A 26,076-nucleotide genomic window follows, 5' to 3' on the forward strand; every position below is an offset into this window, starting at 1 on the left:
GCGTCGTCATACGGGGTCGGGTGTGTGTTACAACAGGTTAATGAATCGGAAACATTGCAACCGGTCGCCTATGCATCCAGGAGTTTGTCCAAGGCCGAAAGGGCTTACAGCACGATTGAAAAAGAAGCACTGGCGTGTGTTTACGGGGTGAAAAAAATGCACCAGTATCTGTTTGGTCTCAGGTTTGAGCTAGAAACTGACCATAAGGCGTTCATATTGCTATTCTCAAAGGGATTAACACTAATGCCTCTGCCCGCATCCAAAGATGGGCGCTCATGCTGTCGGCATACAACTATGTCATCCGCCACAGACCAGGCACAGAGAACTGCGCTGATGTTCTCAGTCGGCTACTATTGTCCACCACCGAGGTGGAAATGGCACAGCCTGAAGACTTGCTCTTGGTGATGGGTGCGTTCAAAAACGAAAAGTCACCTGGACCAGCCAGGATCCTTTACTGTCCCTGGTAAAAACTGTGTCCTCCATGGGAGCTGGTCCAGCGTCCCAGCGGAGATGCAGGAAGAGATCAAGTAGTTCCACAGGCGCAAAGACAGAAATGTCCATACAGGCGAACTGTCTTTTGTGGGGTAATTGCGTGGTTTTGCCTAAGAAAGGCAGGGAAATGTTCAGAGGCGACCTACACAGTACCCACCCAGGCATAGTAATGATGAAAGCTATAGCCAGATCCCATGTGTGGTGGCCCGGCATCGACGCAGAATTGGAGTCTTGTGTGCGCCAATGCAACACTTGCTCTCAACTGAGCAATGGACCCAGAGAGGCACCGCTAAGTTTGTGCAGTAACCTTTTATGTGGCACCTTGTCAAATGCCTTCAGGAAACCCAAATACACCACATCCATTGGTTCCCCTTTATCCACCTTGTTTGTTACATCCTCAAAGAATTTCAGCAAATTTGTCAAATCCATGCTGATTCTGCCTGACTGAATTATGCTTTTCCAAATGTCCTGCTATTGCTTCTTTAATAATGGACTCCAATATTTTCCCAACCACAGATGTTAGGCTAACTGGTATATAGTTTCCTGCTTTTTATCTGCCTCCGTTTTTAAATAGGAGTGTTAAGTTTACAGTTTTCCAATCTGCTGGGACCTCCCCAGAATCCAGGGAATTTTGGTAAATTACAACCAATACATCCACTATACCTGCCGCTACTTCTCTTAAGACCCTAGGATGCAAGCCATCAGGTCCAGGGGATTTATCCGCCTTTAGTCCCATTATCTTACTGAGTACCACCTCCTTAGTGATTGTGATTGTGTTAAGTTCTCCCCCACCCTATAGCCCCTTGACTATCCACTGTTGGGATATTTTTAGTGTCCTCTACCGTAAAGACTGATACAAAACATTTGTTCAGAGTTTCTGCCATCTCCATGTTCCCCATCACTATTTACCCGATCTCATCCTCTAAGGGATCAACATTTACTTTAGCTACTCTTTTCCTTGTTAAGTATCTGACTCTTGCTTTCTGTTTTTAAATTCTGTGCGAGTTTACTTTCATAGTCTATCTTCCCTTTCTTAATCATTTTTTTAGTTATTCTTTGATGGCTTTTAAAAGCTTCCCAATCTTTTGTCCTTCCACTAGGTTTGGCCACTTTGTATGCCCTTGTTTTTAATTGGATACCATCCTTTATTTCTTTAGTTAGCCACGGATGGCTATCTTTTCTTTTACACCCTTTCCTCCTCACTGGACTATATTTTTCTTGAGAGTTATGAAATATCTCCTTAAATGTACACCACTGTTCATCAACCATCCTACACTTTAATCTATTTTCCCAGTCCACTTTAGCCAACTCTGCGCTCATACCTTTGTAGTCTCCTTTATTTAAGCTTAGTATGCTCGTTGGAGATCCAACTTTCTCGCCCTCCATCTGAATTTGAAATTCAACCATGCTATGATCACTCATTCCAAGGGGATCCTTTACTAGGAGATTGTTTATTAATCCGGTCTCATTACACAGGACCAGGTCTAAGATAGCCTGACCCCTGGTTGGTTCCGTTACATACTGCTCAAGGAACCTGTCCCTTATGCACTCTATGAACTCTTCCTCAAGGCTACCCTAACCAATTTGATTTGTCCAATCAATATGGAGGTTATAATCACCCATGATCATTGCTGTTTCCTTTTTACCAAGCCCCACTATTTCTTGATTTATACTCCGACCAACAGAGTTGCTACTGTTAGGGGGCCTATCGACTCTGCCCACCAATAACATTTTCGCCTTATTATTCCTTATCACCACCCAAACTGTTTTGGTTTCTGAAAATCTCTGCATTGTCCAATGGTGCTTGCAAAGCCATGTGTGTACAGTCAATAGCTCCTTGAATCCTCAGGAAGCCTGCAATTCTGCCAAACCCACATGCCCTCTTATTCTGGCTGTCCCTGCTTATTGGAACTTTATGAAGTCCATTCTGCAGGCCTAGAGAGCCTTTGTGACTTGGCGAATGCAGCAATGTGCAGCGTATTGAGAGATGCCGCATATGCCCCTGCTGCTACCTGGAAGGAGCCGGAGGCCAGCACCACAATCACCTTCACTGCGATGAGCAGCGCAGTTGTGCTGGCGCTGGAAGGCTGTAGGTCTGCCTGTAGGAGATGGCATTCTCTGTCAGCACTTCCTTTCGGAAGCGCAGCCTTCTCACACACTGCTCCTCAGAGAGCTGGAGGTATGAGCGTTTTTCCCTGTAAACCCATTGGGGCTAAGGCCTCCTCCCCAGACGCCTTTGGTCTCCCCTTATTCATGGCCAGACATGGCCAACAACCCTTCTTCTAGCTTGAAGCCGCCTGCCAATAGCAACTAGCATGATACGCTGGCGAACTAGTAATGTCCACATTAAATTCTCTCGCTGACCTTGTAAGGACATTGTAATTGCAGATAAAACTGCTGTTTGCAAGTCAGGGCTTCAAGCAGTGGCTGTGCGCAACTGTTGCAGTCAATGTGACCTGCAATATAGTATCCTCCTCCTTCCATTTAAATACGCCGCCAATACCTCTTGCTGCATCCTGGGAATGCTGTTTTTTTCTGAAGATTCCTGGGGCGGAATTTAAATGAGGCGTAAGGGCCGAATTTTCCACCCGTAACGCAAGCGCAGCGTTGCACGACGATTGACGTCATGGTCTGAGTCAAACTGGAGGGCGGAGCGGTAAGTTTTTGCGCCGCTGGAAATCAGGAGTCTAATTTACTGGCCGGACACTAAAACCTGGACGCCCGGCCTTACGCCCAAAACACCATTTACCGCCCTTCCGGGGCACAAACCGAGACACAAAAGAGAAGTTCCTGCCCGTGAACATTTAGATAGGAATTACTGGATAGTGATCGGGAGTGGGGATAAGAACTCATTTTTCTTGGGAATGGGGGAATGGAGTGAAGAGAATAGGTCATAGCATCATTGTTTTCCAATCATATGTACTGCAGTATGAATTTTTTCCAGCAGTGGGTTTCCAATAAATTGTTCAGGTTTATATTTAATCGAATAAATTGTTTAGTAGACTTTACTCAAGGCGTTAGAAATAATTCGGGCAAGGGAAGTACAGCATTGTTGTACATTACATAGTGTAGCTTTTAAAATCAATCATAATTTCAGTTTCAGCAGTTTGAACCAAAGTCTTCAATAAAAATGATTTTCGGTGCTGCATATCCTGTAATTACATATTAAAAGTCACCAAATAAAAGCAAGTTTATAGTACAGGTAGTTCATTAAAATAGTGCAAATTCGCTAATTAAAATGCGGATGCATATATTTAGCAATTTGCTGAGCTGACCTTGAGATTTACAAATATTCCCCTTTACAACCAAACTGTTAATGACTGGGTCCAAGAACAACATGACGAACCCAGGCAAAAAGTCCCGCGCACACTGATTGGCCAAGTGACTCGGGCTTTCATACGATTGGCAGCTTGCTCCGTTTTCCGATTGGGTCGTGCTGGTGTCAATCAAATACCGCTTCCTCCTGTTTCGCTGTCACGAGCGATCCGGGAGCGGGTGGAGCAGATGTTGGGTTGACTTTCAGCTTGCTGTTTCTATAGGAATCGCCATTATGCATTTAAAGCGGATATCATGGGAAGACAGCTGGAGTAGCTACTACATGGCAATAAATTGCTAATATTTCCAGTGTGAGAGGAGTGGTGGGCTGGATTGGGCAGTTCATGGGCCTGGACAGCCACTTGAGCGAGCGAGGGTGCAGCGCTTTGTTTACCTTAATCTTGCCGGCTCGCAGACGCCCCGAGCCGGCTCAGTTTTCACCGCCGACTCCCGGCAAAACATCCTCCCACCTCCCTCCCTCTTTTCCCCTGGGTTTATAATATTTTTATAAAGATGGCGGAGGAACCACAGGCTGCAAACTAATGACTGTCAGAAACATCGCTTCAATTTGTAATATGGTGAGTAGACGGCCGTGGACATTTTCAGGGTCTGTGAACTGGATGCACGCATACATTTAGAGTTTGATTTACAGTGCAGATAAATGCCTATCTAATCCAGATAGAATTCGGATTCCGAGATCCGATTTAACTACCAACGCTTATTCTGTACCACTGTTTCCATTTTGCAAAATGTAAAAACATTAAAAATTGACATCTGCACAAATAGTTCAAATCCGGTGCTACATATATGTTGTCTGTCGATGTATGGCCATATCCATGAATTTAGAATGTAGTCGGATTGTAGATAAATCAAAATGAAACTTCCTTTAACGAACTTTCACAAGTAGAAATTATCTTTACACACAGAAAGCATGCACTGCTTTGAAACTATGGAGTTGCAGCATAAGCACAGTGGTGTATTGTGTCTGAAAACATAACTTTTGGAAATTTGTTGCATTGTTATTTACCCGTTATTTTATGTAAATCGCAAATACAGAGCACTTGCAGTAAGAAATGTTGATCACTTAAGCAACCATGCTGAGGCGTACAGGTGTATCGTAGTATAGAAACTACTGTAGAAAAGTAGTTTGTGAACCTTGAAGCAGATTGTATTAAAACGTTTATCGTATTCTGATTTAACGGAAACAGTTATCGAATTGATTTTAAAGGAACATTGCCGAGCACAAGATGTGCCATCCCTGGATACTACAACTGGAATAAACTTTCAATAAGAGTTTTTTGGAGGAAAAAAACAAGAATCATTTTAAGAAACAATTGGATGCTGCAATGGAAAACTTTAAGACCTTTCTAGATGGATGAATTAAAAATAAGTTTGCATGCATTATTAGTTTTGAGTAGGCAATTTGTCTTGTATTAGTGCTCCTCTTGGGTGGGGCAAGGGCGCTATTTATTTTATGTCATTGGGCTTGTGCCCAGTGCCATTCTATTTGCCCAATTTAGAATAGGAAGATGGGAGGAGTGGCCTTTTTCATCTGTTATCTTGTGAATGGGGAGGCTGAGACCTCTACTTTAAAGCAGCAGTGTAGAACAATTCATGTTTTCTCTCTTTATTAGCACAAAGTAAGTAAATCTCTGGGGACTTGTTAAAATGTCAGCTATGTTTGGTTTTGTTTTTTTATTTTATTTATTTTTATTTATTTATTTATTTATTTATTTATTGATTGCACTTTACAGCATAATTATCTGGATGACTGGGCCTGTATTCACTGGAGTTTAGAAGGATGAGAGGGGATCTCATAGAAACATATAACATTCTGACAGGCCTGGACAAGTTAGATGCAGGAAGAATGTTCCCGATGTTGGGGAAGTCCAGAACCAGGGGTCACAGTCTAAGGGGTAAGCCATTTAGGACCAAGATGAGGAGAAACTTCTTCACTCAGAGTTGTTAACCTCTGGAATTCTCTACCACAGAAAGCTGTTGAGGCCAGTTCGTTAGATATATTCAAAAGGGAGTTAGATGTGGCCCTTACGGCTAAAGGGATCAAGGGGTTATGGAGAGAAAGGGGTACTGAGGTGAATGATCAACCATGATCTTATTGAATGGTGGTGCAGGCTCGAAGGGCCGAATGGCCTACTCCTGCACCTATTTTCTATGTTTCTATAATAGGTATTTTTCCCCATGTGTGTCTTTAGTTTGCATTTTGTGATTGGAAAAAAATAAATGATGGAGTACTGTGTGTTCAGTAGGATTTAGAACATTTTTTGCCAGTGGTGATTTGTGTAGGTTTTTGTAAGCAGGTGACCTAGGGGGTTAGAGTTTTTTTTATTTTTAGTGGTCAACTTGAGGACTGGAATTTTATGAGGCAAACAAACTTCATTTGTACGTCTATGTAAAGAAAATGAGATCATCTATCATCACACAGTGAAGAAACAGTGAGCTAAAGTTTTAATTGTTCTTTTAATAGAAGTATATAACTATCTGAATGTTAAAATTCCTTGATACCCCTCAGCATAAACATATAAAACAATTCCATTCTTTACTAGGTTCCACAGCTGGTATAAAAATGTAATCTTAATATGCGGATGGTAAGTTTAAGGTCACAAGCTTGGCTAATGTTTGGTTGTAGGCTGCAAGATTGATATGTAACTATCTGATACTGTACAACCAAGGTTCAAACTAGTAAAAAGTAAATTTAGGATTGATATCAGGAAATTGTTCTCAAGAGTGAACAACACTCTAAATGGGCTTCTCAATAGAATAATGAAGGCAAAATCCTGGAATAATTTAAGACACAATGGACTGTTGCAATGTGGAGATCTTTCTGGATTAGTTTTAGATGGGCTGAATGGTCTTCCTCATGTGTAACCCATAAGCATCTATTGCACAGTTGTATAGTAAAAGATAATTACAACTGAGAAGTATCATAAGCCAAGAGGAGGTTAATGATATGAGCTCCATGTGATGTCTGTGCAATTATCTTGAACTTACTAGTTTTATTTGATCAATTTGTACAATAGATTTCTGTGCTTTGTTGAAATATGCTGCTTGATTTATTATTTTGTCTGGCACTTAAGTTGATGTAAGCAAAGTTATGATTCACATGAGGTCTAGGATTATTTGTTACTGTAACTGGATATCTAGGGTTCCAGGCAAATCATTTGGGCATAGAATGGACAAGTGTGGAGGAATGTTGTAAATTATTGGCCCAGGATTATAAGAGAGAGAGAAGTTACTGTTATGAACAGTACATCAGTTCAAGAGTAAGAACATGCACATCTCAGTAAAAGTACTAAAAATTGAAGTATTGTTGCATTTAATATAGTTTATTAATATAGTTAAAGGTGGGAAAAGTAACTTTTTTAATTTGGTTTTGCTGGGTTGAAAGTTAATCATGTAAACTCCTGTATTTTGGTTGGTACTATAAATGTTGTGGCCCTGGGTGTGTTAATGCAATAACAACATTTATAGTTGCATTAAACGTGTCACCGTTGTCTATTGGACCTTTTTAATAATTTGGGCCTATAAATACAAAATAGCTGTGGTGATGGCCACATTACAAACTTCAATGAAAAATATAGTTAAAAGAATGTGTCTGTGAAAGTGTACACTTGAAATGGGTTGTGGCTGTCAGCTAAGGAACTCTGCTTCATTTACAATTCCCTGGCACTGCTCGGCTTTATTTCTTTGGTGAGCAAAACATTTTTGACTAGACTTGTTCAGTTTGCTGATCCAAGATGGTAAGCAATAATTTAACAAATAGGCTATTAGATCAAGAATACAAATATTAAAAATCATATAATTTTGGCAAAAAATCATATAATTTTGGAGAAAATTACTTCCCGATTGATTGATTGGCTGAGTTGAGTCCTTTCCTTGCAAGCACTTGCGATCTCTACCATAATCTCCTGCGGTTCAGAAATCTTTTCCATTCTCCCCTTCTTTCTCATTGATGGTGTTGTCCTGCCTTGTGAAATATGTTGCCTTATAGTTATGGAGGCTAATTTCTGTTCTGATATGTTTGCAGATCTCCACAATTTGTAACCCGTGTCATTTTATTGGTCAAGATTCCTGTTATGATGCATATGATCGTGAGAATTGAAACTAGAATGCCCTATAAGTTGGCAGTGCATAGCTCTTAATTACTGGGACCAGTCTGGTAGGGTTTTCCAGAAAGCTTGCACAAAGCAGCCCCTTACTGTATGCACAATCACTACAGTTTGTGAATGCAGGCCTTTAAACAAGTCACAATAGAGCCACAAAACTGGCAAAGATCACCCACAAAAGAGGCTTAAATACTGAATTTGGGGTAAATATGTGGCTTTACTCAACCCAGAACAGTAAGGTGCACATCACTTAGTCATTTGAGTTGAAAACTATAAATGAGAAAGATAGTAGAGTGTCTTTCTTTCTTTTTTGTTAAATTCTGGCAGCTCTTCCCAGTTACACCATTGGAAGACTGAGCGTCTCCATTTCATTTAGTTATTGTTCCCTTTTACAGTACCTGCTTTGTGTGATTTGGGATTACAAAATGTTTGAACTCTCTCCAATACTAGTTAGAAAAGGGTTTGACCAATTTTTAAGACCACAGCAAAAAATAGAGCCCAAGTGCTGTATTAAAGTTAAAGCTGTAATTGAGAAGTAATTGTGTTTTTTACTTACCAAAAGATGAAGCTCAATTTTTAAAATGTTTTTTTGCAACACAATCTTTTTTTATCATTTGAGGACTACAGATGTGCATTACTCGAACAGAAAATTTGCCTATATGCCAATTGCTTGCTATTGACTACACTATGGATTTATTGATATGAGATATAGGGCTCAATTTTCCCTGGTCATTTGTGTCGTTTTTTTTTGTGTATTTTTTTTCAAAGTTTCCCCCTGCGATCTGCCTAACTGACTTAGTAACGATTTTTCTAGACTAGTTTTTTTTTTGATGTCATAGGTGGCGTTTCCTCATCTGCGCCGGGTTTTATAATTTTTTGCAGTTTTGCCAAGAATTTTTCCTCCCTAGGTCGGCATATCTGGCCATTCCCGAAAAACCTTCTGGGCAGTTAAGAAAACCAGCGCACATTGACAAATCGAAGATTTTGGAGGGAGTCAAGAACACTGTTTTTAAAAAAAAAAAAAATCAATAATAAAGTTCAACTTTTTAACCTGTCAACGTAGTAAATGAAAGTTTGTTGGATTTCAGAAGTTTTCTCTTTTGTTTTAAACTCACTCGCATGCCACCACCAAACGTCCTGAAGCAGGACTGGAGGGTTGAAGCTTTGGCCGGCAGAATCGGCCCCGTGCCTGGGCTCGGGCCTCGGCCGGAAAACAAGCCAGGGAGGGAAAGGCTTCTGCAGACTGCAATGAGTAGGGGAGAAGTCACACGACCCTGGGCGTGGTCCATCCAGGGAGAGAGAACTGTGAACCTATCCTGCCTGCTTTCCTGCCGTTTTGAGCTTCTTTCAAAGGTAAAATTTAAGTATGGGGGCAATACTGACTGCCATACCTTGTACGAGCCTTCTGCATCATGCTGATACGTAGGAGACAATTGATTCGATGTCATCGCATCAGGAACATCAGAGCCCATAGGGTGCTGGGCAGGAGGCCTTACCCACCTTGGGTATATTGAGACAGGTGTTCGTAATTCCACCTGAGTGATGCAGACTGTCAGAAGGCTGCATTTCTGCAAAGAAGTTGCAACTGAGATCAGTGAGTTGGTCAAAGCAGATCTGCAACCAAGAAGCATCAGGAGGACTGTTTTGTCAGTTGAAGTGAAGGTTACAGCTGCAATCTCATGCCTCCAGCTTATTTCAAGCTACAACTGGGGAAGTGTGCGCCATCTCTCAACATGCAATACATGTCTGCATTCGCCAGGTGACAGCTGCACTGCATGCGCGGAGGAATGACTTCATAAAGTTCCCCATGACCGGCCAAGCAATGCATGACAGGGCTGTGGGCTTCTCGAGGATTGTGGGCTTCCCAAAGGTACAGGGCTGCATTGATTGTACCACATCACCTTGTGAGCACCTTTTTGGAGAATTCCGAGATGTACAGGAACAGAAAAGCCTTCCACTCCCTTAATGTACAACTTGTGTGTGACGACATGCATCATTATCATGTCAGTTGATGCAAGATACCCTGGGAGCACCCATGATGCATTCATACTTTGCGACATCGTTATATGTGCCATGTTTCAGCAGCAGCTGGAAGGGCAGAGCTGGCTACTGGGAGACAAAAGGTATGCCCTCGCCACCTGACTCATGACGTCCCTACACGTAACCCGGACGGAAGCTGACCAGGAATACAACATGTCTCTCGTTGCGATGGCAGCTTCATAGAGAGGACCGTTGGCATCTTGAAACAGCTTTTCCGATGCCTGGACCATTCCGGAGATTGTACTCCCCTGAGATTGTTGGTCAGTTTACTGTTGTGTGCTGTATGCAGCATAACTTAGCCATCATGAGGCAGCAGCACCTAGTAGTGGAAGACCCACCTGCGGTGAGAGTGGCTGATAATGATGTGGAAGATGTGGACGAAGAGAATGAGGAAGCCATGCAAGTGCCTGAGGCCGGAGCGCAACGACAGGCCATCATGTCCCTTTTACGATTGCTCGAACCTTGCGCCAGCAACTCGTAAGTGATTTACTGATTCCTGAGGGCTCAGTGACAAATATTTCACATGGACCATGTTTACTGTTTAGAGCTGTTACGTAATGTGTGTTGTGTTGTGATAATGGAAATGATTCAGTTTTAATGTAAAATATATTTTATTCAAAAGTTTTTAACGCTGTTCTTTTGTACTTACAATAATTTTATTAAAGTTATCAAGCTTTACTTTACGATCACTCAAACTTTTAAACTTGTAAATTTACATAACTTACAAAAATTTTTAAATTTGAGAACAGTAACAGCAAAGAGAGGCTGCACCCACCCATCTCTCCTCCACCTTATTCTAAGACCGTCCGCTGCGCTTGGTCTTGGACACTCCCACCCCTGCCCACAGGAGGCCTTGATCATCATTTTGCATTCCTCTTTGGATTTGGCATGGTGCTGGAGGACTACTAATGTGGTACCCTTGTTTAAGAAGGGGATAGGCTGTGTAATTACAGGCCTGTTAACCTAACCTCAGTGGTGGGAAAATTATTGGAAAAAATCCTGAAAGACAGGATAAATCTATATTTGGAAAGGCAAGGATTAATTAAGGACCGTCAGCATGGATTTCTTAAGGGAAGATCGTGTTTGACCTGATTGAATTTTTTGAGGAGGTAACCAGGAGGGTCGATGAGGGTAGTGCGTATGATGTAGTGTATATAGGTTTTTGATAAGGTCCCACATGGTAGACTGGTCACGAAGGTTAAAGCCCATGGGATATCGGGCAAAGTTGGATCCAAAATTGGCTTGGAGGTAGGAAGCAAAGGGTAATGGTTGATGGATGTTTTTGTGACTGGAAGGATGTTGCCAGTGGGGTTCTGCAGGGCTCAGTACTGGTCCATTGCTTTGTGGTATACATCAATGATCTAGATTTCAATATGGGGGTATGACTAAGAAGTTTGTAGATGACACTAAAATTGGTTATGTGGTAATGAAGAGGAAAGCCATGGGATGCAGAAGGATATCAATCTACTGGTCAGGTGGGCAGAGCAATGGCAAGTGGAATTTAATTCAGAGAAGTGCGAGGTAGTGCACTTTGGGAGGGCTAATAAGGAAAGGGTATACACACTAAACAGTAGGCCACTTAAGTGTAGATGAACAAAGGGACCTTGGAGTGCTTGTCCACATATCCTTGAAAGAAGCAGGCCAGGAGGTTGAGAAGGCATACGGAATGCATGCCTTTATTGGCCGAGGCATCGAATACAAGAGCAGGGAGGTTATGCTTAAATTGTATAATACTCTAGTTAGGCCACAGCTGGAGTACTGTGTGCAGTTCTGGTCGACGTATTATAGGAAGGACGTGATTGCTCTAGAGAGGGTGCAGAGGAGATTTATGAGGATGCTGCCTAGAATGGAGAATCTTAGCTATGAAGAAAGATTAGATAGGCTGGGTTTGTTCACATTGGAACAGAGGATGCTGAGAGGAGACCTCATTGAGCTGCACAACATTTTGAGGGGTCTAGTGGATAACAGGGGTCTTATTTCCCTTGGTGGAGGGGTCAATTACGAGGGGACATTGTTTTAAGGTGGTTGGTGGAAGATTCAGAGGGGATGTGAGGGGAGACTTTTCACGCAGAGCGTTGTGGGGGTCTGGAACTCACTGCCTGGAAGGGTGGTGGATGCAGAAACCCTCACCACATTTAAAAGATGCTTGGATGGGCACTTGAAGTGCCGTAGCCTGCAGGGTTATGGACCTAGAGCTGGTAAATGGAATTAGACTGGATAATGTCTTGGCTGGCGCAGATATGATGGTAAGTACTGCAGGGAATCGAATACGACCAGGGTGATCTCCTGGACTAGTTTTGATTGCCTGGATGGGTCGGAGAGGAATTTTCGCAGATTTTTTTTTTCCCCAATTGACCTGGGTTTTTATTTGTTTTTTGCCTCCCCCAGGAAATCACCCGGTTGGGGTGGAGTGCAGAATGTTTCGGTGCAAGGGGTGTCGCAGTTGTGTGGGGCAGACTGGTTGGGCCAAATGCTCTTTATCTTTCCACCATTGTTCATAGGTTTATATGTAACCACCTTCAGGGCTGCTGACCGAGGGCCGTGTGGCTCTTTGTCAGCCGGCGTGGACGCAATGGGCCGAAATGGCCTCCTTCTGCACTGTAGATTTCTATGTTTTTATATTTCTAATCTAGTGATCCTTCGTTGCACTGCCTCCAAGGCAAGTATATCCTTCCTTAGATAAGGAGACCAAAACTCTGCACAGTACTCCAGGTGTGGTCTCACCAAGGTCCTTGTGATATATTCTTTACGACATCACTAAGCACACTACACACACACTAGCTCGACAGGAACTTGTCATGTGACCTTATCACTTGATCCATATATAGTTGCATTACCACAGTAGTCCACTGGGTAGTGCAGTAGTCCACTACGGGGAGCTCTATTATACTTCTCCCTCCTTAATGAAGAAGTAATCATGACAAAATAATCATCAAACATAACTTGCATGGTTATACACAACAAAAGATATTGACTTATTTAACCATATTCACAAATCAAACTTAACCACTTGTTTTCTGTTTCAAAGAGGATACCATCACTCTTGAACAGAACTTTCCAAACTTGGTGTTGAACTTAGACACATTCTAAGCTGAGCCTGAGGAGAATTTTTCTCCAAGGGCAACCCTTGATCTACATTTTGATTCTCTACAACTTCAGACTGTTTGTCTGCCTGACTTGGACTCTGACTTAAATTCTGACTTTCTCGTGGACTTATTCCAGTACATCTGATGTAGGATTTGCTACTGGTACTCTACTTGTAACAAGACTATCTGACTCATTAGAAATAATCGAATCATGCCAACTTTCAACTCCTTCCACATCTGCAGTTTAAATATGATCAATGTGAGCAAACCTAAGCTGTCCATGATCAAACATCTTGGCCAAATATGTGAGAGCCACATATCTTCACGACTCTTCTTGGTAACCATAGAAACATAGAAAATAGGTGCAGGAGTAGGCCATTCGACCCTTCTAGCCTGCACCTCCATTCAATGAGTTCATGGCTGAACATGCAAATTCAGTACCCCCTTCCTGTTTTCTCGCCATACCCCTTGATCCCCCTAGTAGTAAGGACTTCATCCAACTCCCTTTTGAATATATTTAGTGAATTGGCCTCAACTACTTTCTGTGGTAGAGAATTCCACAGGTTCACCACTCTCTGGGTGAAGAAGTTTCTCCTCATCTCTGGTCCTAAATGGCTTACGCCTTATCCTGAGACTGTGACCCCTGGTTCTGGACTTCCCCAACATTGGGAACATTCTTCCTGCATCCAACCTGTCAAACCCATCAGAATTTTAAACGTTTCTATGAGGTCCCCTCTCATTCTTCTGAACTCTAGTGAATACAAGCCCAGTTGATCCAGTCTTCCTTGATAGGTCAGTCCCGCCATCCCGGGAATCAGTCTGGTGAACCTTTACTGCACTCCCTCAATAGCAAGAACGTCCTTCCTCAAGTTAGGAGACCAAAACTGTACACAATACTCCAGGTGTGGCCTCACCAAGGCCCTGTACAACTGTAGCAACACCTGCCTGCCCCTGTACTCAAATCCCCTCGCTATGAAGGCCAACATGCCATTTGCTTTCTTAACCGCCTGCTGTACCTGCGCTTCAATGACTGATGTACCATGACACCCAGGTCTCTTTGCACCTCCCCTTTTCCTAATCTGTCACCATTCAGATAATAGTCTGTCTCTGATTTTACCACCAAAGTGGATAACCTCCCATTTATCCACATTATACTTCATCTGCCATGCATTTGCCCACTCACCTAACCTATCCAAGTCACTCTGCAGCCTCATAGCATCCTCCTCGCAGCTCACACTGCCACCCAACTTAGTGTCATCCGCAAATTTGGAGATACTACATTTAATCCCCTCGTCTAAATCATTAATGTACAGTGTAAACAGCTGGGGCCCCAGCACAGAACCTTGCGGTACCCCACTAGTCACTGCCTGCCATTCTGAAAAGTACCCATTTACTCCTGCTCTTTGCTTCCTGTCTGACAACCCGTTCTCAATCCATGTCAGCACACTACCCCCAATCCCATGTGCTTTAACTTTGCACATTAATCTCTTGTGTGGGACCTTGTCGAAAGCCTTCTGAAAGTCCAAATATACCACATCAACTGGTTCTCCCTTGTCCACTCTACTGGAAACATCCTCAAAAAATTCCAGAAGATTTGTCAAGCATGATTTCCCTTTCACCAATCCATGCTGACTTGGACCTATCATGTCACCTCTTTCCAAATGCGCTGCTATGACATCCTTAATAATTGATTCCATCATTTTACCCACTACTGAGGTCCGGCTGACCGGTCTATAATTCCCTGTTTTCTCTCTCCCTCCTTTTTTAAAAAGTGGGGTTACGTTGGCTACCCTCCACTCCATAGGAACTGATCCAGAGACAATGGAATGTTGGGAAATGACTGTCAATGCATCCGCTATTTCCAAGGCCACCTCCTTAAGTACTCTGGGATGCAGTCCATCAGGCCCTGGGGATTTATCGGCCTTCAATCCCATCAATTTCCCCAACACAATTTCCCGACTAATAAGGATTTCCCTCAGTTCCTCCTCCTTACTAGACCCTCTGACCCCTTTTATATCCGGAAGGTTGTTTGTGTCCTCCTTAGTGAATACCGAACCAAAGTACTTGTTCAATTGGTCTGCCATTTCTTTGTTCACCATTTATGGTGATGGTTCTTTACTTTAACTTTCTGATTCAATATCACACTTCTCTCTCTTACTCTACCTCTATCATGATTCTCTTTCTGCCTTAATTGTTTCTCTTCTATTGACTGTGCCAAGTTTGGCTTTAACACCGAGAACCTGGTTCGTGGCTGTCGTTTGAGAAGCAACTCTGCTGGTGTTCTGCCAATAGTTGTGTGAGGAGTATTACGATAAGTAATTAGAAAATTTGCCAGTTTGTGGTCCAATGACAACTGACGTTTCCTTGGATTTTAATCCAACAGTTGCTTGATGAGGGCACATTTTATAATTCGTACTGTGCGCTTTGTTGCACCATTTGAAGCAGGGTGATACCGTGGAACCTTATGTTTCTCACCATTTCTGCTCATGAACTGTGCAAATTCTTCTGAACAAAATTGCGGCCCATTATCAGACACATTTCTTTTGGAGCCTATATGAAGAAAACAATCTTCGCAAATTGTCGAGTGTTTTACTTGTTGTTTTCTGCATCGGAAACATCTCTACCTACTTCGAATGGCTATCAATCACAATGAACAATTGTTGTCGTTCTCATCATCATAGGCAGTCCCTCGGAATCGAGGAAGCCTTGCTTCCACTCTCTCATCCTTTTAGTGGCTGAACAGTCCAATATGAGAACCACAGTCCCTATCACAGGTGTGACAGACATTCATTGAGGGTAAGGGAGGGTGAAACAGGTTTGTCGCATGCTCTTTCCGCTGCTTGTGCTTGATTTATGCATGCTCTCGGTGATGAGACTTGAGGTGTTCAGTGCCCTCCCGGATGCACTTTCTCCACTTAGGGCGGTCTTTGGCCAGGGACTCCTGCACAGTTTTAGCACTGCAATGTAAACTTTGCCACATTCTGGGAGGCCATTTCCATGGCTGCAATGGTACTGATGGTGGTTTCTTACCGACATGTTGTACACTGACTAACGATGTACTCTATCTTTTATCTAAACCTGAGCATCATAAGTAACTGTGTGCAAAAGTCTTGGTTAAACACATTCCCAGGTGCTGGGCATGAAGATCTCCAACAATTTGAACCTGAACTTATTTGCAATAACTACTCTTACATCCCACATGATACAATCTTTATTCACTTATAATTCATTCCGAAGAACGAAGTATGGATGAATATAAGAAATAGCAGGAGTAGGGCATATGACCCCTCGAGCCTGCTCCGCAATTCAATAAGATCATGGCTGATCTGATCATGGACTCAGCTCCCCTTCCCTGCCCGCTCCCCATTACCCTTTATCCCCTTATCTGTCTTAAATTTATTCAATACCCCAGCTTCCACAGTTCTCTGAGGCAGCGAATTCTGCAGATTTACAACCCTCCTGAGAGAAGAAATTTCTCCTCATTTCTGTTTTTAAATGGGCGGTCCCTTATTCTAAGATCATTCCCTCTAGTTCCAGTCTCCCATCAGTGGAAACATCCTCTCTGCATCCACCTTGTCAAGCCCCCTCATAATCTTACACATTTCGATAAGATCACCTCATTCTTCTGAATTCCACTGAGTAGAGGCCCAACCTCGGAAAAGGGGAGGTGCAACGAGACCTGGGTGTCATGGTTCATCAGTCATTGAAAGTTGGCATGCAGGTACAGGAGGCAATGAAGAAGGCAAATGGTATGTTGGCCTTCATAGCTAGGAGATTTGAGTATAGGAGCAGGGAGGTCTTACTGCAGTTGTACAGGGCCTTGGTGAGGCCTCACCTGGAATATTATGTACAGTTTTGGTCTCCTAATCTGAGGAAGGACGTTCTTGCTATTGAGGGAGTGCAGCGAAGGTTCACCAGACTGATTCTCGGGATGGCTGGACTGGCATATGAGGAGAGACTGGATCAACTGGGTCTTTATACACTGGAATTTAGAAGGATGAGAGGGGATCTCATAGAAACATAAAATTCTGAAGGGACTGGACAAGTTAGATGCGGGAAGAATGTTCCCGATGTTGGGGAAGTCCAGAACCAGGGGACACAGTCTTTGAATAAGGGGTAGGCCATTTAGGACTGAGATGAGGAGAAACTTCTTCACTCAGAGTTGTTAACCTGTGGAATTCCCTGCTGCAGAGAGTTGTTGATGCCAGTTCACTGGATATATTCAAGAGGGCGTTAGATTATGGCCCTTGTGGCTAAGGGGATCAAGGGGTATGGAGAGAAAGCAGGAAAAGGGTACTGAGGGAATGATCAGCCATGATCTTATTGAATAGTGGTGCAGGCTTGAAGGGCTGAATGGCCTCCTCCTGCACCTAATTTTCTATGTTTCAAAGTTTCTATTACCCCCAATCCCGTGAACTTTTATCTTGTGCAGTAACCTTTTATGTGGCACCTTGTCAAATGCCTTCTGGAAGTCCAAATACACCACATCCACTGGTTCCCTTTTATTCACTCTGTTACACCCTGAAAGAATTCCAGCAAATTTGTCAAACATGACTTCCCCTTCATAAATCCCTGCTGACTCTCCGTGACTGAATTTTGCTTTTCCAAATACCCTGCTACTGCTTCTTTAATAATGGACTCCAACATTTTCCCAACCATAGATGTTGGGCTAACTGCTTTTTGTCTGCCTCTGTTTTTAAATAGGGGCGTTACATTTGCAGTTTTCCAATCTGCTGTGACCTCCCTAGGATCCAGGGAATTTTGGTAAATTACAACCAATGCATCCACAATCTGATGGGATTAGATGAAGTTGGTTAGATGGGCTCTTGTGGAGCATAAATACTGGCAGAAACCAATTGGTCTGAATGGCCTGATTCTGTGCTTTACCTTCCATCACCTCTTTAGTTGGTGTTGTGTTCCTAACACAGAGGAGGCTGCACACAGGGAGGTTAAAGAAACAGTGACTTCAGTCTTTATTAAGACACTCCAGAGTGAAGAACAGGCCTTGGGGGCCGGCTTATACAGTGCTCCCAAGGGATGCTGGGATCCCTTGTGACTTCAGGGAATGCGCTCCCTGGTGGCGGAACATGGGAGTACATGCTTTACAGATACACAACATCACCCGCCCGCCCCCTCCCTCCCCCCCCAAAGTCAATGTGAAAACTATTTACAAGGTGAGGCGGTCTGGAGTCTTTCTTTCCCTGGTGGACTGCCTCGGTACAAATATCTGTTCTGGTGTGTTGGCTGTGCCCTCGCTGGGCTGGTGTGTTGTTGGCCCTGCAGGGCTGCTGGGTGAGACTGGCCTTGCTGGGCTGTTGGGCCTGATGGGTTCAATTTCCTGGTCCGGGGTGGTGTCGTAGATCCTTTGGGTGTGTGTTGTGGGCTCAAAAGGTGGTGTCTGCTGTAGGTTGTTCAGGGCAGCCTGTAAACCGCAGCCTCGTTTGGTCCAGGTGCTTTCTGCAAATTTGTCCATTGTCTAGTTTGACTACAAACACCCTACTCCCTTTAGCTATCGCCGTGCCCGCGATCCACTTGGGACCATGTCCACAGTTTAGCACATGCACAGGGTCATTCTGATCAATTTCCCGTGACACAGTGGCGTGACCATCGTTTACATTTTGTTGCTGTCGCCTGCTCTCTACCTGATCATGCAGATTGGGGTGAACCAGCGAGTGTCTGGTTTTAAGTGTCCTTTTCATGAGTAGCTCAGCCGGGGGCACCCCTGTGAGCGAGTGGGGTCCCTTGTGGTAACTCAGGACAGGCGGGTTTGGAGTGAGCCTTCTGTGACTCGTTTAAGGCTCGGTTTGATTGTACTGCCTGCCCATTGGAGGCTGGTTTAAGCGGGGCTGAGGTGACATCTTTGATCCAATAGCGGGTCATGAATTCTTTAATTCGGCACTGGTGAAACATGGCCCGTTGTCACTGACTTGTATGTCAGGCAGGCCGTGGGTGGCAAACATGGCCCTCAGGTTTTCAATGGTGGCGGTGCTACCCGACATTATTTCACGTTCAATCCATTTTGAAAAAGCATCCACCACCACCAGGAACATTTTACCGAAAAACGGGCCTGCATAGTCGACATGGATCCTCGACCATGGTCTGGAGGGCCAGGACCACAAACTTAGTGGTGCCTCTCTGGGCGCGTTGCTCAACTGAGCACACACGCTGCATTGCCGTTCACAGGACTCTAATTCAGAGTCGATACCGGGCCACCACACGTGGGATCTGGCTTTCGCTTTCATCATTACAATACCCGGGTGTGTGCTGTGGAGATCCGAGATGAACGTCTCCCTGCCCTTTTTGGATAGCACTATGCGGTTACCCCACAACAGGCAGTCTGCCTGAATGGACAGCTCGTCCTTTCGCTGCTGGAACTACTTGATTAGCTCTTGCATTTCAACGGGGATGCTGGCCCAGCTCCTATGCAGCACACAGTTTTTTTACTAGGGACAGCAGAGGAGCTTGGCTGGTCCAAGTCCTAATTTGGTGGTCTGTGACAGGTGATTTATCATTTTCAAACGCTTCCATGACCATCAGCAAGTTTTCGGGCTGCTCCATTTCCATCCCCGTGGTGGGCAATGGTAGCCGACTGAGAGCATCTGCACAGTTCTCGGTGCCTGGCCTGTGATGGATGGTATAGTTATACGCTGATAGCGCGAGTGCCCACCTTTGGATGCGGGCTGAGACATTAGTATTTATCCCCTTGTTTTCAGCGAACAGGGATATGAGGGGCTTGTGATCAGTTTCCAGCTCAAATTTGAGGCCAAACAGGTACTGATTCATTTTCTTTACCCCGAACACACACGCTAATGCCTCTTTCTCAGTCATGCTGTAGGCCCTCTCTGCTTTAGACAAGCTCTTGGAGGCATAGGTGACTGGTTGCAACTTCCCCGCAACATTAGCTTGTTGTAATACACACCCGACTCCGTACGACGATGCATCACATGCTAACACAAGTCTTTTACACGGTTATACAACAAGCAGCTTTTTGGAGCATAAAATGTTTCTGGCTTTCTCAAAAGCAATTACTTGGTTTTTTCCCCCCCCCATACCCAGTTCTCACCTTTACGCAATAACACATGTCGGGGCTTTAAAAGGGTGCTTAACCCCGGTAGCAAGTTACCAAAATAGTTGAGTCCCAAGAACGACCGCAGCTCCGTGACGTTCTGTGGCCTGGGCGCGTTCCTGATAGCCTCTGTCTTGGCGTCTGTGAGCCGAATGCCGTCCGCCGTGATCTTTCTCCCCAAAAACTCCACTTCTGTTGCCATGAAAGCGCATTTCGACCTCTTCAGCTGCAGCCCTACGCGATCCAGTCGCTGAAGAACCTCCTCCAGATTTTGTTGGTGCTCCACGGTGTCATGACCCGTGACCAATATGTCATCCTGAAAAACCACCGTACCGACTTGAGTAGGCTCTCCATGTTTCTCTGGAAGATCGCTGCAGCCGACCGAATTCCAAACGGGCATCTGTTTAGATGAACAGTTCCTTGTGCATGTTGATGCAGGTGAGGCCCTTCGAAGACTCCTCCAGCTCCTGCGTCATGTAGGCCGAAGTCAAGTCGAGCTTGGTGAACATCTTGCCTCCTGCCAGCGTCGCAAATAGGTTGTCTGCCTTAGGTAGCAGGTATTGGTCCTGTAGCGAGAAACAATTAATAGTTACTTTTATAATTGCTGCAAATCTTGACCGTGTCATCACTTTTGAGTACTGGAGCAATCGGGCTGGCCCACTCGCTGAATTCCACTGGGGAGATGATGCCCTCGCATTGCAGTCTGTCCAGCTCGATTTCCACTCTCTCCCTCATCATGTGAGGTACCGCTCGCGCCTTGTGGTAAATGGGTCGTGCCTCTGGGACCAAGTGGATCCACACCTTTGCCCCGGAAAAGTTTCCAATGCCTGGCTCAAAGGGAAGGAAATTTGTTCAGAACCTAGGTACATGAGGCCTCATCGACATGTGATAGCGCTCGGATGCCATCCCAGTTCCAGCGTAATTTGCCCAGCCAGCTCCTTCCAAGCAGTGTGGGGCCATCGCCCGGGACAATCCAGAGTGGCAGTTCGTGCACCATGCCCTCGTAGCTGAACTTGACCATGGCGCTGTCCAGGACAGTGATGAGCTCTTTGGTGTACGTTCTCAGTTTCGTGTGGATGGGACTCGGGGCTGGTCTGAGTGCCTTGTTGCACCACAGTCTCTCAAACATCTTTTTACTCATGATGGATTGGTTATCGCTATGGGTAAGCCATTCAATTTTACATTTAGCATTATAGGTGGACATTTTGTCTCAAATGTGTGCACCCCGTGTACTTCAGCCTCTGCTTCCTCTCTTTGAGGCTCGAAATTGCTTTGATCCACCATGGACTAATCTTCCTCTGCCACGTGGTGGTTAGCAGGTTTTGCAGAACTTGCAGCTCGTCTGCAAGCTCCTTGGCGGTGCCCCATTAGTTCTACAGCTCTTGCAAACATACCATTTGAAGCGGCATGAATAGGCTGAATGGAAGCCTCCGCAAAGCCAACAAGGTGTGAATTGCCTTGCAGTCATCCTTTGTTGGGGACTCAGTCATCTGGGTCACCTGAGGCCTGCTGGCAGTTGCAGACTCGTGGTTTCTGTCTTGTACATTTCTGCTCGCAAACACAGTTCCAGTTATTTTATGAACATTGCGAGCACTTGTGCTGAGAGATTTGTTTGGTGTTTTCAGTGGTGGACATAAACGCCTCTGCTATCGCAATGGCCTTACTGAGGTTCGGTGTCTCTACAGTCAAAAGTTTTCGTCGGATGGTCTCGTGGCCAATGCCCAGTACAAAAAAGTCTGAGCATTTGCTCCAGCTAGCCATCAAACTCACATTGTCCTGCAAGGCGCCTTAGCTGGGCTCGCCACTTCCTGACCTTCAGATCGCTGGCACGTGTAGAACCGATGCCTTGCCATCAGCACGCTCTCCCTCTGGTTAAGATGCTCCCGAACCAGTGTACACAGCTCCTCATATGACTTATCTGTGGGTTTCACCGGAGCCAGAAGATTCTTCGAGGCTGTAGGTCGGTGCCCCGCAGGCCGTGAGGAGGACCGCTCTCCTTTTTTGCAGTGCCTCCTTCTCTGTCCTGCTCGTTGGCTACAAAGTACTCGTCTAGCCGTTCGACATAAGCTTCCCAGTCCTCACCCTCCGAGAACTTCTCCAGAGTGCCCAGTTTGCTGCATCTTTGCGTTGGATTCGTATACTCGTCGCCAGTTGTTGTGTTCCTAACACAGATGAGACTGCTCTACAAGGAGGTTAAAGTAACAGTGACCTCAGTCTTTATCAAGACACTCCAGAGTGAGGAAGAGGCCTTAGGGGCCGGCTTATATACAGTGCTCCCAAGGGATGCGGGAATCCCTTGGGACTTCCGGGGATGCGCTCCCTGGTGGCGGAATATGGGAGTGCATGCTTTACAGATACAGAAGATCTGGTATCAAAGTTTAGTTCTATTTTTGGGGTGGGGGAAAATGTTTCACTATCCTCATTCATATTCCTTCCTCAGTCCCTACCCAATTTAATTCTCGTCCAAAGCAGATTTAATTCTTGCAATTTTTCCTAGTTGTATGCATGTGTGGACTTCGGTGACAATAATCTCTCAATTTATTTTTCCTCAAAATGGAGGATCCTGGGACGATACATCATGCGTATATGCGGACTTGGCACGGCACGGCACAATACTTGTTGATTTGGGGAAATTATCTCCTGGAGCAATTTCTATATTTGTTGTGAAATTGTATCGCAATCTTGGATGGTTGCGGAATAAATAGTTTAACACTTCCATGTCTCCAAACCAATCCCAAATAATTCTCCAAGCTTGCACGAGGCATTTTAGGGAATACGCTGAGATTTTGACATCTCTTTGTGGGTATCTGTCAGACTCTTCAATATGGCTTTAATTTTTGAATCATTTAATCAGTATCCAACTACTGTTCAGTCCGCTGACTAATATTGTGATCCAGATTTTGCTCTTTTTTTTTGACGCACATAAATTTTAAAAAGTTGCTTTTTAAGCCTATTCAGTTAAATCAGCGTAGCAATTTTTAAAATTACAGTGGTCCTTTTGGCCCATTCATCTCTGCCAATATATTTTCCCTGTACCCATGAAAGCTTTTTGACGCTTTGGTAGGATACAGTTCCTCAAGTCTTGGGCACTTTCCAGTACCCTTTCCAAATGGTTATTCTTGATATATGGGTGTAAAGACTGAGTGTTTGTATTCTGTTACCATTCACCCTCCCCCAGGGATTCCAAGGTCAACTGTAGTGTCCCTTTTCCCCTGGCTGAGATCAGCTATGTCAACTTGAACCTGGGACCTTCCTGGTCTGTATGGCTCAGCTACGTGCTGGCGTAAGCTGCTGGACTATTGGGGAGAATTGTGTTACTGTGGTCTTATCGAAACAAACGCACAATTCAGGTGCATTAAAATGGCATCCTTTCCTGGTTTAAAATTTATTTATTCTTGCAGTAGTATGTTGGAGCACTGAATGAGTTCTTTCTTTCTTCTCATTGTATCTTTCTGCCTTTATACATATCTATTGTGATAAAAGAAGTGTGTTTTGTCTGTTGGAATCAAAATTATCAAGAGATGTGTTGTCTTTTGAAGTAGTCCTATGGCAAAAGTTAAGCATTTTGTCTTCGGCATGATGCAATCGGCTTTTTTTCTGTCACAGTACATATTGGGTTAAAAATCAGGTTCACTCACAGTAAATGGTCTCAAGTCAATTTTGATAGCAGTAACCCGAGAAAAATTGTTACATCTGTGAAAGTTATTCACGGGAGATGCCAAGCCATTCAATTCAAATACAAACATCCTGTGGACTTTGTTTGAATATATTAGATTAGCAGCTCTATTTAAATATCCTTTATCTCAGTCAGTTTTTAATTGAGTGGTCTGCCTGAAGCCATCAGACAGACACAGTGACCGATAGATAGAGAAATAGGCTAGAGAGAGTTTATGGAAGGTAAGCAGTGCATCATCTCACTAAGTTAATATTCAGAAGTGTTGTGCCAGATTCTGTTCACAAAGTTTAGTGTAGCACCTGTGACTTTACCTTCCGAGGAGGCAGAGTTAAACCAATAAACTATAAAAGTGTGTTCATATTACTGTTCACTTACCATTTACTGTTTGTCAGTTAATAGCCAACACCACTTTTAAATGAAGTGTTTATTTTTCTTGCTTCTGAAGTAGAGGAAGATAACGGAAGGACAATAAATATAACCAGTAAGAAAAATTCAGCAATTTGTTCTGCCTCCAGGTTGGCTACAATTTATCTAGATATGGGTTCAGGTAAAGATGCACTTTGGCCTGTAAGTATTGGCATTTTCGGAGATGCTGAACCAGAGGAAAGCAGCTGGAGTAAAACTCCAAAACATAATTGCATTTGTAGTTCAGATTTTTGGATTGTATAAATAAAGTTCAAAATAATGATATAGAAATTACAGCACAGCAACAGGCCATTTGGCCCAACTAGTCTATCTGTGTTCATGCTCCACACGAGCCTCCTCCCACCCTACTTCATCTAACCCTATCAACATATCCTTCTATTCCTTGCTCCCTCATGTGCCTATCTAGCTTCCCTTTAAATGCATCTATGCTGTTCACAACTACTTCTTGTGGTAGCAGGTTCCACATTCTAACTAAGGCGTTGCTCCTGAATTCCCTATTGGATTTATTGGTGGCTATCTTCTATTTATGGATCCTAGTTTTGAACTCTTTCTCCCCCGTGCCCACCCTGCCCCCCCCCCCCCCCAAAGTGGAAACGCTCGTCTTTGAGACTGGGACACATTTCAAATTGGAACAAAGTTGATTTTATTTTTTAATTCCTGGAGATGAATTTACCAAAATTAATAAAGACACAGTTCAATGTTAATTTTTGTGTGTGTGAAATTGATGCTCAGAAATGTTTCATAAGGCAGCAGTACATTCAAAAGTTCAGTTGACATAAATCTAAAGGAGTGTATCATGAATTTCCTCCCATAGCAAGAGCTGTGAGCAAGAAATTTGGATGTAGAGAAGAGAGTGGCTGACAAACACACACATTGTGTAGGAAATGGGGAAGAAGGAGAGTGCATGCTTAATAAAAGCATAAATTCTCTTAAACCAAATGATGCAAAGCTTAGTTTCCGTTTTATACCAGAAAGTGCAGTGCCTTGGATTTGTTGGGGAATCTTTATATTCAAACATGCAGTAAATTTGTGTGGCGCTGCATGAATGTACAGTGCAGTAGAGTAGTGAGCTAAAGGTTTATTTTCACTATACCACTGATCTCGGCTGTGTTGCTATGGGACAGTGTTGAGTGGAGACCCAGAATTTCCATGGTTTGGAAGGTGTGCCAATTATGGCTGCCTTACAAAGACATTGGGCTCAATTTTCCCCAATGCCGTTTTTGGCGTATTGCCAGAGTTACTTGTTTTTCTTGGCCCCAACTACTCCAAAAAAAAAAATAGTAAGTTTCCCCGTTCTATTTTCTGAAATTGGTGCTGTGCAACCTGTCCTGTAGTTTCGGGGGGTAAAGCCTAATGTCTGCGCCGAAAAAAACCGATGCTCCCCCCTTCTGTGCATGCGCGAAAAAAAAGGGACGTTTTTGACATGTTTCCTATGGGTGCGCATGTCCAGCACAGCTCCTGGTCTGCATTTGGCCACTTTTAAAGAGCCAGTTGTGTGTGAGAACTTTCATTCTCATTGGAAAAATCGGAGCTGGAATACATGATTCAACGTGGTGCAAGGACCAAGAATTTCTTACAGGTTGAAGTGGAGGCACTAGTTACTGCAATTGAGGGCAGATGACACGAGTTGGGCAGATGACACGAGTTGGACAGCAGCAGAGGTCACACAAAAGTTTCACCCAAAGAAATGAAGAAACGCTGGAACCAACTTGTAGAAGATTACTGTGCAATGGTGACCATCCCGAGGTCTGGAGGCCAGTGCAAAATGAAGTGGCAGGACCTTGGTCAAGTAATTAGTGTAAGTAATATTTTCATTTATTCAATGGAATTGTTATTGTAAATGTGACCAGC

General features: G+C 44.0%; 1 protein-coding gene across 3 annotated transcripts in view; it reads left to right on the forward strand.

The window, feature by feature from the left end:
- Positions 1-3,978: 3,978 nt before the first annotated feature.
- Positions 3,979-26,076, forward strand: part of usp46 (ubiquitin specific peptidase 46) — a 120,160-nt gene continuing 98,062 nt past the window's right edge. For all 3 annotated transcript variants that reach the window (XR_011588949.1, XM_070870067.1, XM_070870068.1), the window contains exon 1: positions 3,979-4,385. Coding sequence is in view for 2 of the 3 variants with exons in the window: in XM_070870067.1 (XP_070726168.1) it covers positions 4,350-4,385 (36 nt within the window). In the remaining variant the exon portion in view is untranslated. The remainder of the gene's footprint in view (positions 4,386-26,076) is intronic.

Source organism: Pristiophorus japonicus, chromosome 2 (genome assembly GCF_044704955.1).
Source record: "Pristiophorus japonicus isolate sPriJap1 chromosome 2, sPriJap1.hap1, whole genome shotgun sequence".
NCBI classification, from domain to species: domain Eukaryota; kingdom Metazoa; phylum Chordata; class Chondrichthyes; family Pristiophoridae; genus Pristiophorus; species Pristiophorus japonicus.